This window comes from Gasterosteus aculeatus, chromosome 7, assembly GCF_964276395.1.
Source record: "Gasterosteus aculeatus chromosome 7, fGasAcu3.hap1.1, whole genome shotgun sequence".
NCBI lineage: Eukaryota > Metazoa > Chordata > Actinopteri > Perciformes > Gasterosteidae > Gasterosteus > Gasterosteus aculeatus.
Window position 1 is genome coordinate 1524452 of NC_135694.1, and position 12500 is coordinate 1536951.

The 12500-nt window shown below is 46.5% G+C and overlaps 3 protein-coding genes and 2 non-coding genes across 7 annotated transcripts in view; all 5 read right to left on the reverse strand.

Annotated features, from left to right (window-relative positions):
* Positions 1-1636, reverse strand: part of nhsl2 (NHS-like 2) — a 58602-nt gene extending 56966 nt beyond the window's left edge. For both annotated transcript variants that reach the window (XM_078106095.1, XM_078106091.1), the window contains exon 1: positions 119-1636. In XM_078106095.1, the coding sequence (XP_077962221.1) occupies positions 119-431 (313 nt within the window). In that variant the 5' untranslated portion in view covers positions 432-1636. The remainder of the gene's footprint in view (positions 1-118) is intronic.
* Positions 1637-5591: 3955 nt separating this feature from the next.
* The window catches only part of rps4x (ribosomal protein S4 X-linked), a 125209-nt gene continuing 118300 nt past the window's right edge, over positions 5592-12500 (reverse strand). The window contains exons 1-7 of one of the 2 annotated variants that reach the window (XM_040182334.2): positions 9539-9682; positions 8863-8940; positions 7947-8127; positions 6924-7021; positions 6244-6415; positions 5994-6151; positions 5592-5727 (exon numbers count right to left, since the gene is read on the reverse strand). In XM_040182334.2, the coding sequence (XP_040038268.1) occupies positions 5626-5727; positions 5994-6151; positions 6244-6415; positions 6924-7021; positions 7947-8127; positions 8863-8940; positions 9539-9541 (792 nt within the window). In that variant the 5' untranslated portion in view covers positions 9542-9682 and the 3' untranslated portion in view covers positions 5592-5625. Of the gene's footprint in view, positions 5728-5993; positions 6152-6243; positions 6416-6923; positions 7022-7946; positions 8128-8862; positions 8941-9538; positions 9683-12500 lie in introns of those variants that run through there. The other variant, XM_078106112.1, reaches the window with a different exon arrangement.
* Positions 5846-5918, reverse strand: LOC120823179 (small nucleolar RNA SNORD61). The gene has a single exon (XR_005712817.2). It is a non-coding gene; the product is annotated as a small nucleolar RNA SNORD61 (small nucleolar RNA).
* LOC120823180 (small nucleolar RNA SNORD61) lies at positions 7747-7822 on the reverse strand. Its single transcript, XR_005712818.1, has one exon. It is a non-coding gene; the product is annotated as a small nucleolar RNA SNORD61 (small nucleolar RNA).
* The window catches only part of cited1 (Cbp/p300-interacting transactivator, with Glu/Asp-rich carboxy-terminal domain, 1), a 5981-nt gene continuing 4172 nt past the window's right edge, over positions 10692-12500 (reverse strand). Inside the window, exon 2 of the mRNA XM_078106113.1 lies at positions 10692-12500. This exon is cut by the window's right edge and continues 1342 nt beyond it. The gene's annotated coding sequence lies outside the window, so the exon portion shown is untranslated.

Below are 12500 nucleotides of genomic sequence, written 5' to 3' on the forward strand. Positions count from 1 at the left end.
TGACCACAGGTGTGTGTGTGTGTGTGTGTGTGTGTGTGTGTGTGTGTGTGTGTGTGTGTGTGTGTGTGTGTGTGTGTGTGTGTGTGTGTGCGTGTGTGCTTTTTTAATTTCCTCTTACTTCTCGGCGGAGGCTTGCTGAGCAGCTGCGCGACGTGCCTCTGCAGCCGCGCCGCTCGGCCCTCCAGCGCGCCGGACCGGCGGCAGACGGACACCAGCTCCCCCTCCAGCTCCTCCAGGATGCTCACCGACACCCGGGACAGATCCGAGAGCTGCCGGAGCACCGAGCACAGGCCGAAGCCGCACACGTCCGCCAAGTCCCCGAAGATCTCCGCCCGCTGCCGCGAGCGCGCGGGCGGACGCGCCCGCGGCCGCAGGGGCGCGTCGCGCTTGCACACGTCTTTCGGAAGTATCGTCCGTTTGCAGAAAGGCATGGTTACTCCTCGCAACTACGGGCAAACAACAACAACATCAACAACAACAAACTCCGCGGACGGTCGAGCTTTATTCCCGCGGTCCTTCACCCGGCGGTCGGAGCGCGTGCGCGCGCGCTGCGGACCGTGCGCCGCCGCTGGAGAGGCTTGGAGCGAGTCGCGCGTCCTGCGCCCCTCATTGTTTTTTTTGACTGCGAGCGAGCTTTTCCCTTCTTTTTTTTTTTTTGTGGTGGTGGAGAGGAGACTCAGCTGTGTGGAGAAATGTGTCGCCCCCGCCGGAGCGCAACGGGCGAGACATCCGGTTCAGCCCCATCAAAATGAAAGCCCGCGTTACCACAAGACCGACGACGTGGATTTAAGGATTAAATCAATGAATTAATCTGTGTTCTCTTACATATGGAAGGCTTATAGACCATACGAGGCTAACGGGGAAGATCCTGATATTTTAGCCACAGCGAACAAGACAAAAAAAACTTTGGAAATAATCAAATTAACTTTTGTTTGTTAATTACACTATTTAGAAAGATATCTGTGTTTGATCGTATGAATACACATTTAGAACTATTTACGCAGGCGTCCTTCTGGAGACACAACGCTCTCCTTTTACACGTTGCATATTTAGTGGCTGCATCTTTCCATATTTTCCTCCTTTTGTGCTTTTATTTCGTAGCGAAAGAATCAGTTCTCATTCTGAGCGAATTGATGCGCAACAGTCCGAAAAACCTGCCTGGAGGAGAAGAAGAGCGGTGAAGATGAGGAGGAGTTGAGGAAGAATACTTCTGTCTAATGAAGATGCCTTTACTTCTGGGTTCCAACCCAATATTTTATTCACTTAACTTATTTCAGTTTACAATCTAATATTTTAGCCGGATAAAGAATATGGGAACTGAGGAAAGTCAGTAGAGGCTTCGTGGAGTGAAAGAAATAACAAAGTCTATTTAAAGGACATGTGTCCTGCTCATGTTAGCGAGACATATCTAACTTTTGGGGGGGAGTTTATACAAGAACAGTCCCCTTATATCACAATTTGTGCGTCCAAAATGCACGCGCACAACTGCAAGAGTTCACGGTCCCAGAATCTGGGTCTGGAAATGAGGAGGAGAAGGAGAAGAACCAGGGGACAGAAACTCCTGAGCTGGAGACATCGTGTCCCCAATACAGGTCCTCCCACGTGTGTGTCCAGATGGGGACAGATGTGCAGGACCACATGACACAACACTAAAAGCACAAAAGTACTGTGTGCGTACGGTGACATCATAGTGTGGTGATGCCGTACCGTATGACCGTATCAGGGCGGAAGTATTGTGATGTCATTGTTTCTTTGTGACACGTTTGAACACATATTTTAGTTGATATCTGAAGAATTGAATATGCGTTTGAGAGAAGAGTTGCTTTAGAAGCCGAGCAGCGGGAAAATGTCCATCGTCCTCATTCAGTCCCCTCATCAATATATCGACCCACCGAGGTGACGAAGGAGAATGAGGGATTCGGTTGCTGGCTCCGACCTTTGACCTCGTGGCTTTCCCACGATGGTCCCGACATCGATCTCCACCTCTTCTCGCTGCAGCGAATCCTTTCAGATTCAGAACCTGTCAAAATAACCTGTTTTCTTCTCAATTACACTCCGCAGGGGGAACAAACAGCTGATATTGAGCAAGAAGAAAAACGGAGCTTGGGGGGGAGGGGAGGGGAGGGGAGGAGAGAGGAGGGGGGTATCTCACCCATTTAAACCCTCACGGTGAGGTTTTGACCTTTGGTCCTTTTAATCATTTTGGAACTTTTCGTTCTCGCTCTGAAGTTCCTGCTCAGCGACTCTCAGGGAACTTTCTCTCCACTTTCTCCAAACGCTCCCCCCTTTCCTCACCCCCCCCCCCCCACAACAGCACATCTGGCCAGAGCGGCCCCTGGGCCCCCTCTAGCAACCCCTCCCAAATGTGAACTTGGCCCAATGTTTTTGTTCGTGCAGTCCATGGCGCTCTAATGGAGAGCGAGAGAGAAAGGAATTTAAACATAAACCTCCTTTTTATTGACACAATTTAAACCGTCAACATTAGAAGGTCATGTGTGTGGGGAAGGGGGGGACGGGGGGGGACGGGGGGGACGGGGGGGACCGGCCACATTACGTCATCCGCGTAAAGTTACTCGTATCGCCTGTTGTTGATCAATCGTCAATCGGTCGCCATGACGACCAAGCGGCAGAACTCGATCTGGCTAGTTGGCTGGTTTGTGACCAGCCCGTCAATCACATGGAAGCTATTGATTATAAACATCTGTGGTCTCCCCCTCCTCCCACCCTTCATCATCCTCCTCCTCCTCCTCCTCCTCCTCCTCAGATGACTGAGTTCATTGTTTCAGCAGCTCAGCCCACTTTTCTGCACTAGTGAAGCTCCATTACGCCTCCTTTCTCTCCCTATTTCCTACGTTTACATTATTAGTAGTAGTTGTTTTCTTTATATTTCCTTATTCGTGACATTTTTATTCATATTGTTAGTTTTATTGTTATCATAGAACAACTAGAGGCTCACAAGAAACAATGGATCCTTCTGAAAATCACAGGCAAAATCGTGTTTTAAATGTGTTTTCCCGGGTTGAGTCGCGTCACCGTACTTCTAACAAGCTCATGTAAAACTCACCATTTACCCAGACGGACACGTCGGAGAAACGATGGACTTGTGGTTGCCAGGAAACGTTAATCTTGTAAACAGGGAGGGAGTCAGCGTCACGAGCCGCAGCTGAAACCTGCTGGAATGGAAGCGAATGTTAGTAATGTGATCTGAATGTGACTTTTAAACATGTTGCTCCTCTGCAGCTCAAACCTGCTTGTGCGTTTCTCACCGTGCATTCAGTGTGTGTGTGTGTGTGTGTGTGTGTGTGTGTGTGTGTGTGTGTGCTCGGCTCCACACAGGCATGCTGAGCGGCATCGGAGCGTCTGGCGAGCTTCATATTTCAGATGTTGAAAGGTCGTGTTTGTGCAGAACTGGTCCAACGCCTCAAATAACTAATCAGAAGAAACGCTTCTGATATCGAAAAGTATTTGATGGGGTTTCATTGTGTTGCATTACACACACACACACACACACACACCGGTTAACGCTTAAACCTCCAGTCCTGTGGAGGTCAAAGGTCATCGTCTTCCTCCTCCTCCTCAGTCTCACATGGAAGTCGTTCTGTATTTTAGGAGGATATTCTGTCATTGAGGGTATTTTAGTGTCACATGAGCTTCACGTCCCGGAGGTAGAAATTGTACTTTTGATTCCGATAAACGGCACAAACGTGCGACGTCACATTTTAACGCGTTAGTTTAATGTCGCTCACGTGGTCAGAGACACCCGGAGGAACACGCTACTTCTTACGTGACGAAACACGCGTCAGCTTTACTGAACAGTCCTCGCCTGCCCGCCAAAAGACTACGGCTCTGCCCTGAGCAGAGGGGGGGGGGCACTGACCTACACACACACACATTCCTGCTGTGTGTGTGTGTGTGTTATGGAATGATTCGTGTTTTGAGAGGCAGGGTTGCAGATGGAAGTAATGGGGGAGGAGGGGAGGGGGGGAGGAGGAGGGGTTCTCACACACACAGGTGAATATGAAGTCCAGAACAGGATATGTGACACACACACACACACACACACACTCCCCTGCAGTGTGTGTGTGTGTGTGAGAGATGAGCAGGCTGCTTCCCAGCAGTCACCATATGGACGATACTGGAGTCCGAACACGGTGAAGAGAAAACAGGAGATTAATGTAGGACGGAGGACGTAGGAAGGAAGGAAGGAAGGAAGGAGAGACAACCGATCACTGCAGTGTTCATATGTAACGTTTCCAACACATAGATAAAACTACACAGGGCTGCGCTAAAATATATATATACACATAAGATATACACAAAGACGCACTAACAAACATAAATATATATATATATATAAATACATACCCAAACTGACAGATACACTTACACACATATAAATACACTGATACCAAATAACATTTGGCACCCGGATGACGTCCTCGCCTTTCTTCTTCTCTCTGCACGTTCATCAGGACGTGTCTTTGAATCAGTGGTATTTAAATAAATAGTAGTAGTATACTTCATTAGAATTTAGTAAGTTGTCGTCCAGATTTCTGAAGGAGGACGTGAGGAATTACATCACAGGGTTATGACACAAAATGAAAATACATGTTTACAGGATCTTTTCTTTAGACCAAAGAATCAGTTTGTTTTACTTTTAAACTTGTCTTAAACTACATTGTACTAGTAGGTAATTGAGTTTGTATATAAAAGAGTTTGATTGCGACGGCGTAGTCGTCTGTAGAGCTGGTGCCAATTTATTGTTCTTCTCCCAAAGTGGAAACATTAAAATAGGAAAATAAAAACCAAAAAAGTCTCCATCTCGCTCCCTAAATGGCTTTCTGCCATCACCGATCACACGTCTCCGCCCATGATCAGTCATAAGCCCCGCCCATGATCAATCATAAGCCCCGCCCAGGAGCAGTCCTAAGCCCCGCCCATCCGGCTGACTGAGGACCTCCAGCTCATCACTGCACCCGCTTCTTGTTTGGCCTCTGAACTGTGTGTCAGTGACGGCGGCTCCATCACATATTTTAAGCCCGTTTTAAAGCGTTCTCTCTTTTAATAAGACATCTTACTTTAAAATAATGACAGGAAAATAGTCAGGTTTTAAAGCACAATTTACTTTTCTTTCCTACGGACTAAGTCAGGCCTTCTAAAGCACATCGTGTCATTTGAAAAACACCGGCAGGAAAAGTCTGTAGCGCCGCCGTCATGTGAAATCTATTTAACTATTGAAAGATGCGGTTTCCAGACTAGCGGGTCCGTCTGAAGGGTTATGGATACAACGACTGGGGAAAAACAGTCTTTCAACACACGTGATTGTTTTACGGAGAACACGTCATAAATGACACTTTATTATCATACGAGGCTTCTGTTGGAGCTAACGTTAGCCGGTAGCTAGCGAATTCAGCCAACAGCGGCCAGCCGTTGGGTTTCGTTGGGCCGTATCATGTACCAGATACGAAACGCCAACTATGAGGGAGAAGGAAACAGTGACACAAACAAACGAAGGTGGGATGAGAGGAATGACAGCACGTTTAACCCTCCTCCTCCTCGAGTGTGATGAAAACAAACACCAAGGCAGAGTGTTTTTGTAAATAACAGTTTTATTCTGCGTCCTGTCTAGCTGCTGCCCTGCTTGGCGGCGAGCCTCTTGTCTCTCTCCTCGGCGATGGTCAGACGGATTCCCTTTCCTCGGGGCAGGGACACCCACGGCTTGTTGCCCTGGAGACGAGACGGATCATCAGCTCATGCTACGTGCTAACAAGGCACCATTTCTTCAGCGTTTACACATCTCTCCAACAATGAAAGAACTGAAGTAAAGTCAATGAAATGATTATTGGAGCTCAGAACTTCTTAGAGGAATTGGTACTTCTTTTTCAGTGCTGATCAAAACCAAAAAACATCATCATCGCTCCGCCTGAATCCTGAAACAACTTCAGCCGCCCCCCCCGCTCCCCCGGTGGATCTTCCTTCCCGCCCTGCCTCACCTTGCCGATGATGAAGATGTTGGAGAGCCTGGTGGCGAAGGTGTTGCCTGTGCTGTCCTTGACGTGCACCACGTCGAAGGAGCCGGGGTGACGCTCCCGGTTGGTGATCACGCCAATACGCCCCAAGTTAGCGCCGCCGGTCACCATGCACAGGTTACCTGGAGAGAGCCGAGGGGGGTCAGATCCTTCTCACGGGTGGAACACAAAGCAATAGTTCCTAATTAGTCATTTCCAGCTGCGGTGAACCTACCGGTGTCAAACTTGATGAATTCAGTGATCTTGTTGGTGTCCAGGTCGATGCGGACGGTGTCGTTGACCTTGATCAGGGGGTCGGGGTAGCGGATGGTGCGGGCGTCGTGGGTCACCAGGTGGGGGATCCCCTTGGTGCCGACCATGATCTTCTTCACCTTGCACAGCTTGTACTGTGGGAGGAGGAAGAGGAGGGTTTGTGTTACGGTGATGAATAGAGAAGAAGAGCTTGTTGCAGTAACATCAAAGTAAGACGTCTCCATGGAAACTGAACGATTAAGGCAGGAAGTAGGTTCATAGTTTTACTGCCATAAATCAAAATAATAATTATGTTGGGTTAAATTTCTTTGATAATCTTATTTTACAAGAACGCATCTCATGCAACATTTTTCCAGAAATCTGGTTTGAGTAAAAATGTTTATTTGTGACGAGAGTTTAAATGAAACGCAGAATAAAATACAATAAATATCATATTTGTAGCTTTGTTTTGGCTGAATAACGATTAAACCAGTGTGAAACACAGCTGATCTCATTTGACGAGAGGCAGAAACCAAACCCGTGACCCTCGCATGCCGATTGGACCCGTTTAGAATCGTCCCAAATCATCTCAAAGCTCAGCTGGTTAATCAGGCAGCAGAAGTCTGGACCTTGTTAGGAGCCCCTCCGTGACCCGGTTCTTACCTTGGCCTCCTCGGCGGTGATGCGGTGGACGGTGAAGCGTCCCTTCACGTCGTAGATCAGACGGAAGTGCTCGCCGGTCTTCTCGATGCTGATCACATCTGGAAAGGAAAGAAAAAAAGGTCTCAGCATCCAAATGGATGTTTTTAACACTGAACTTCTGCCGTCTTGTCGTAGCCAAATTAAAACGGCTACGCATGAAAAGTCTGAAACACGACGGCACTCAGGCATCGTCTTCAACCACAGCGTTTTAATATGCAATTAACAACAGCTCTTATTTGACAAGCGCCGCGGTGATCGCTGAGGCCGAGTGCAGCGCGGACAAACTGGCAGCGCGGAGGCTTCCCTCGTGTTCGGGAAATTAAAAACGCCACATGGCCACACGGAGGCGGTTTACACCCAGCGTGAGCCGGTCAACAATAAAGCCACGTACCCCGTTCACAACATCAACGTGAAGTAGAATGCTCGGCTGTTTCTCAGAAGTACAAATATGGAGGGGAAAAAAAGCCCAACAGCGTTTAGCTCACGTCGCCTCATCGGTTCTGAGGCGATTGCAAATGATCGGTTTCTAACCTTTACAGAACTAAAACAGAACGGCAACAACGCGGAATATTTCCAATATGGCTGTATTGTTTTGCTATGAGGAAAGCAACCAACTCTAGTACAGAGAGCGAACTGACCACCAAGACGGTTGAGTTTACAAACCATGAAGAGACACTTTCCTAAAGACTCAGTCGACCAGTCTAACGTCACGTTGTCTCCACACTGCTGCCCGTCACTATTGAACAACCCTAAAACAAAGATGAGGACACTAAAGTCGTGTCTGGAGCTCAGAACTTCTTAGAGGAATCGGTCGTGTAGTTTCAGCTCATTGCTGATCAAAACCAAATAGTCATCACTGCTCCTCCTGCCTACGAACACCTGACGGAAACGTTCAATCCCCACATCCAGCGACGACAACAGACCTACTTGACCCAAACAACCCCTTTGACTGCATCCGAGCAGCAGCTGTGCGCCGACACTCACCCATGAACCCGGCGGGGTAGGTGATGTCGGTGCGGACCTTGCCGTCGATCTTGATGAACCTCTGCATGCAGATCTTCTTCACCTCGTCCCCGGTCAGAGCGTACTTCAGACGGTTCCTCAGGAAGATGATGAGGGGCAGGCACTCCCTCAGCTTGTGGGGGCCGGTGGAGGGACGAGGAGCCTGGGGTACAAACCGCAGGATGGACAGTTATTCTTTGGTCTTCTACAGCTTCGTTTGGAGGAAACTACTCTGCAAGTGTCATTTAAAAACACCTGCTTATAAAAATTATTTAAAGAACTAGTCGTTAATAGCGAGGTCAAAATGTTGCATGGTTGTGACGTTTATTCCGGGATGTAAAACAGCTGGTGAACTTTAAGCTGTGGAAATAATTGCAGCTGCTCTTAGTTGTTCAGGTGACCGACAGTTTACGGTTTCACTGCAGTTGCAATTCCTAAAAGTCACATTAAATCAGTCAGATGTTAACATATGTGCTGATGTTTGGTCAACAGTCGTGCCACACTTATTATCCCTCACAGTTCTTTATCAAGGGCCTGACAAATTCTCACAAATGTCCCTTGAATGAATATTTACTCTTCTGCAGGATTAATAAGAACTAACTAATTTTGAGCTGAACACATTTCAGCCACTGAAAGAAAACGCAACAAACCTCCATTGTTTCTAATACCTGCTGGTGTGTAGTGACTTTAAGAGGATGTGATGCAGATCAGACCCAATTAGACACATGGGATGTCAACTAGAAACATACAAGTCTCAGCACTTTAACACAGTTTAATGTGACAAACGAGTTAAGTTTATTCTGATATATTGGAATAAACACAATCACTGCTTTGGCAGCTGCCTCTGCAGAGAAAAGACAACGAGTTAAAAACGTGGATACGAGAAGATGTTACTTACGAAAACTCCAGTGAGCTTGTCCAGCATCCAGTGCTTCGGCGCCGCGACGCGCTTCAGGTGCTTCTTCGGACCTCTTGCCTGGAGGAAGAAGGGGAACACCGGTCAACTACAGGAGCAACAACCGGCGGGGACCGGACCGCCAAACACGGGAGAGCCGTGGACGCGTTTTCAGCGGCGTGTTTCCGGCGGGGGCCCCCGGGAAATGTCGGCTGCGCTCGGGTCGGTGCGGTTAGCACGGCATGCTAACGTGGCGCAGAAATGAATGCAGGTTAGCCGCGGCCTAGCAATGCTAATGTTAGCATTCGTTTAGCGGATTGCATTTTAAGTGTCTAAATGGATCAGTGAACATTCACCACGTGTCGTTCCAGAAAACGTTCACACGTCTCACAATGCCGCGACGTAAGAAAGACGCCTAATCACTGAAGAATAAACCCGCGTTCATTTAACCAAGCTAACACAAATAGCCACGGCCAAGCTAGCAAGCCGTGAGGGTGAGATCAGATTTTTAATCTTCAATAAAGTGCGATCGTCGATACTTCTGGCTACAATTTAGACATCGGCCATCTAATAACACGTGGAATTTCAACCCAGGACGTGTATGTTTGCAATATTACAACAGCGAAAAGTGATGTTTAGTGATTAATTCAGAGAGGAATCGTGAAGGAGAACAGCTCACCATGTTGGAGTCTGCGGGGAAAAGGACCTCCCGGCTTCCGGTTTAGACGGATAAGGCGGCTACGGCAGCGCGGGAGGGACAAACGCACCGACGGTCGCAGTACGTCAACACCGAGGACCGGAGCGGTTTATGTCCCGCCGGTGCGCGTTATCGCGCCCAATTATATATAACACATCATTGTGAATTATAAATTAGATGAATCTTTCAAAATAAATGTAGTGTAGTAAACGTTTAAATATTTACAAACTTGTACGTTACTTATTTCCATGTTAGTTAAGTTAGTTAATTAAGTTAGTTCACTCAACACACTTCAAGTAACTAAAATAAGCCTCCATCACAGAGGATGTGTGTGTATATAACTAGAATTCAAATTCAAAATAATAAAATGAATTTATATTGGCTATAAAATGAATCAAAGTAAACAATGCAGGTACAACAAGTAAATTACAGGTACAATAAGGATCATCTCTCCAAGAAAGGTCAGGTTTTCTACAATATGTGTATTTTTGTTGTGCACTGTATTTAAAATGATCTTAATTACAAAGATAACAGGATATTTATATCATATAATCACTGTCCTTATTTGTGTCTTTGACTAATTCAAGCTACTAATACTTTCTTTGGTATTTCCTTCTATATTGTTCCCCCCCACTAAGACTTAAAGGTAAATCTTGCATCGTTTATTCATTCTTATTTATCATCTGGTTTACAAATCCTCTCCAGCGAAACCTGACGTCACCACCAGGTGGCAGCACGCGCCAGGTTCCCTTTGTTTTATTCCTGTATGTAGTAATAGTATTAATACTAATAATAATAATAATACTCCAAAGACAGTTAATCTGCAAAACTAAACTAAACAGTAAGGACACCAGAGGAATATAATTGATTAATCAATTTGAGAATTCCCAAACGGATTATTCTTTTATTTTGAATCTTAAATTCTGAGGATTTTTCCTGGAAGTCGTTCTGTGTTTTTGAACATAATGTTCACAATGTATTCTTGTACTTACCACCAAATGACGGCTAATATAAATATATATTTTACATATTAATTACACATTTAATTATATTCTATTTAAAACGTGTGTTAAAAGAAAACCCTTTTAAAATATAACTATAAAATAACTTTCAATAAAAAGACATTCACACCAGCTCAGTTTTCATTTGATTTATTTCCCCTCAGAACTCGTAACAAAAATACAAGCTTTTTACATTTTTTATATGATCTTACATTTTCATATAGATGTACAAGTGAGCAAAAGTGCGTAAAAATAATCATCTTTGAATAATATTCATTTTATTAGAAGTAAACAAATAAAGAAAAGAGACAAAACCAAATAATCTACCGGTTTTAAAGTAAATATGAAGAAATTAAAACAGAATAAATCAGTGCGAGTCTCCTTCGGCTCTCGAGGCGACCCGGCAGCAGAGCGAGCGGGGGGGAGGGTTGTGTTTATCTCTTTGTGGTCATTTTGTGTGTCTTGTTGTTGTTGTGTTGTGTCTTTCTCGCCCCTTGTTGGATTTTGTGTCTTTCTACTGCTGTCCTGGTGTCTTTCTGGCTGTTTTGGTCTTTTTGTCGTCTCTTTTTAGTTGTTTCTGAGGTCACTTTGTGTAAATTGGTCCTGTTGTGTGTCTCTGCGTGCTCGTTTTACGGCCTCTCTCTGGTGTTTCTGTGTCTCCTCCTTGTGTCTCCTCGTCTTCTATTAGTGGCATCTAGTGGACGTCATGTGAAAGCAAACAGAGCATCGTCCAGGACGCCGTCACGTTGCGAACACACACCAGATCCCCGCCAGGTTTGTTGTGTGTGTGTTTGTGTTCACGAGGTCTCTGCCGGGGTTAATCTGCATTATCGGCCGTCGCGGAGGAAAGGAAATGAAAGCTTCTCTCAGACGTCTCAAACATCTCCAGCTTCTCGGAGGAGGAGGAGGAGGCCTTCACGCTGCAAGAACAACATTCCCTCAGCTGGGACGAGGCTGGACCACGAAGCAACGCATACACACACACACACACACACAACTTAAAACAATGTGGAGCAGATGGAAACAAACACGAGTCTTGTCTTCAATTTGAAGAACGTTATTTTTGACCCACTCAGGCAGCGAGACGAGAACCCGTCTGTTGGATTTGGAGGCGACGAGAAGCGTCTTTCTGTCCTCTGTCCCACATCCCCCCCCGGAATCCCTTTTGAGGGAGACGGTCTGTCGGGTTCGTCCCTCGTCAGTCCTTCATCAATCGCGGCTCCTCGCGTTTCTCTCAGGAAAGGAAAGGGTGGTAGAATTACCGAAACAGAGACCCTCATTTACATTCAAAAACTAGCATGAAGCAGCGCGTGTGTGTGTGTCTGTGTGAGCAAATAGCCCCTGTGAACTGTGTGTGTGTGTGTGTGTGTGTGTGTAAGCTGACCTGTCTGCGTGCATCTTGTGTATCTAAATAAATTAACAAGGAACGCCAGGTTTTTTCCCTCCGCCATGTGGTCCTGCTGCTGCTCATTGTTTCCCATCACACACACACACACACACACACACACACACACACACACACACACACACACACACACACACACACACGCACAGTCTCGTCTCCCTCCGAGGTGTGTAACTGGAGGAAGGTCAAACTAAACTGGGGACGTTTCTCTTCTGTCTTTATGAACTCAAAGCACAACATGGATGCGCTGATAAAAGACACAAATCAATAGAGTCTTTCTGACTTTTTTGTTGTTGTTCCGGTAGGCTTTTTATTGCAAAACGTGCTACACGTGCAGCTAACGCTAACGCTAACGCTAGTTTGTGCAGGAAGCCAAAGGCTGAGCAGATGGTTAGCCGCCTAACAGGTTTATTTTGAGAGTTTTGCTGATCGAGGGTTCGCTTCGAACCCAAAACCACCGAGAGGGTTCGGCTCGGAGGCCGCCGGCCTCCACCGCGAACGACCGCGACGAGGGACCGTGGCGAAGACGAGGGACTGT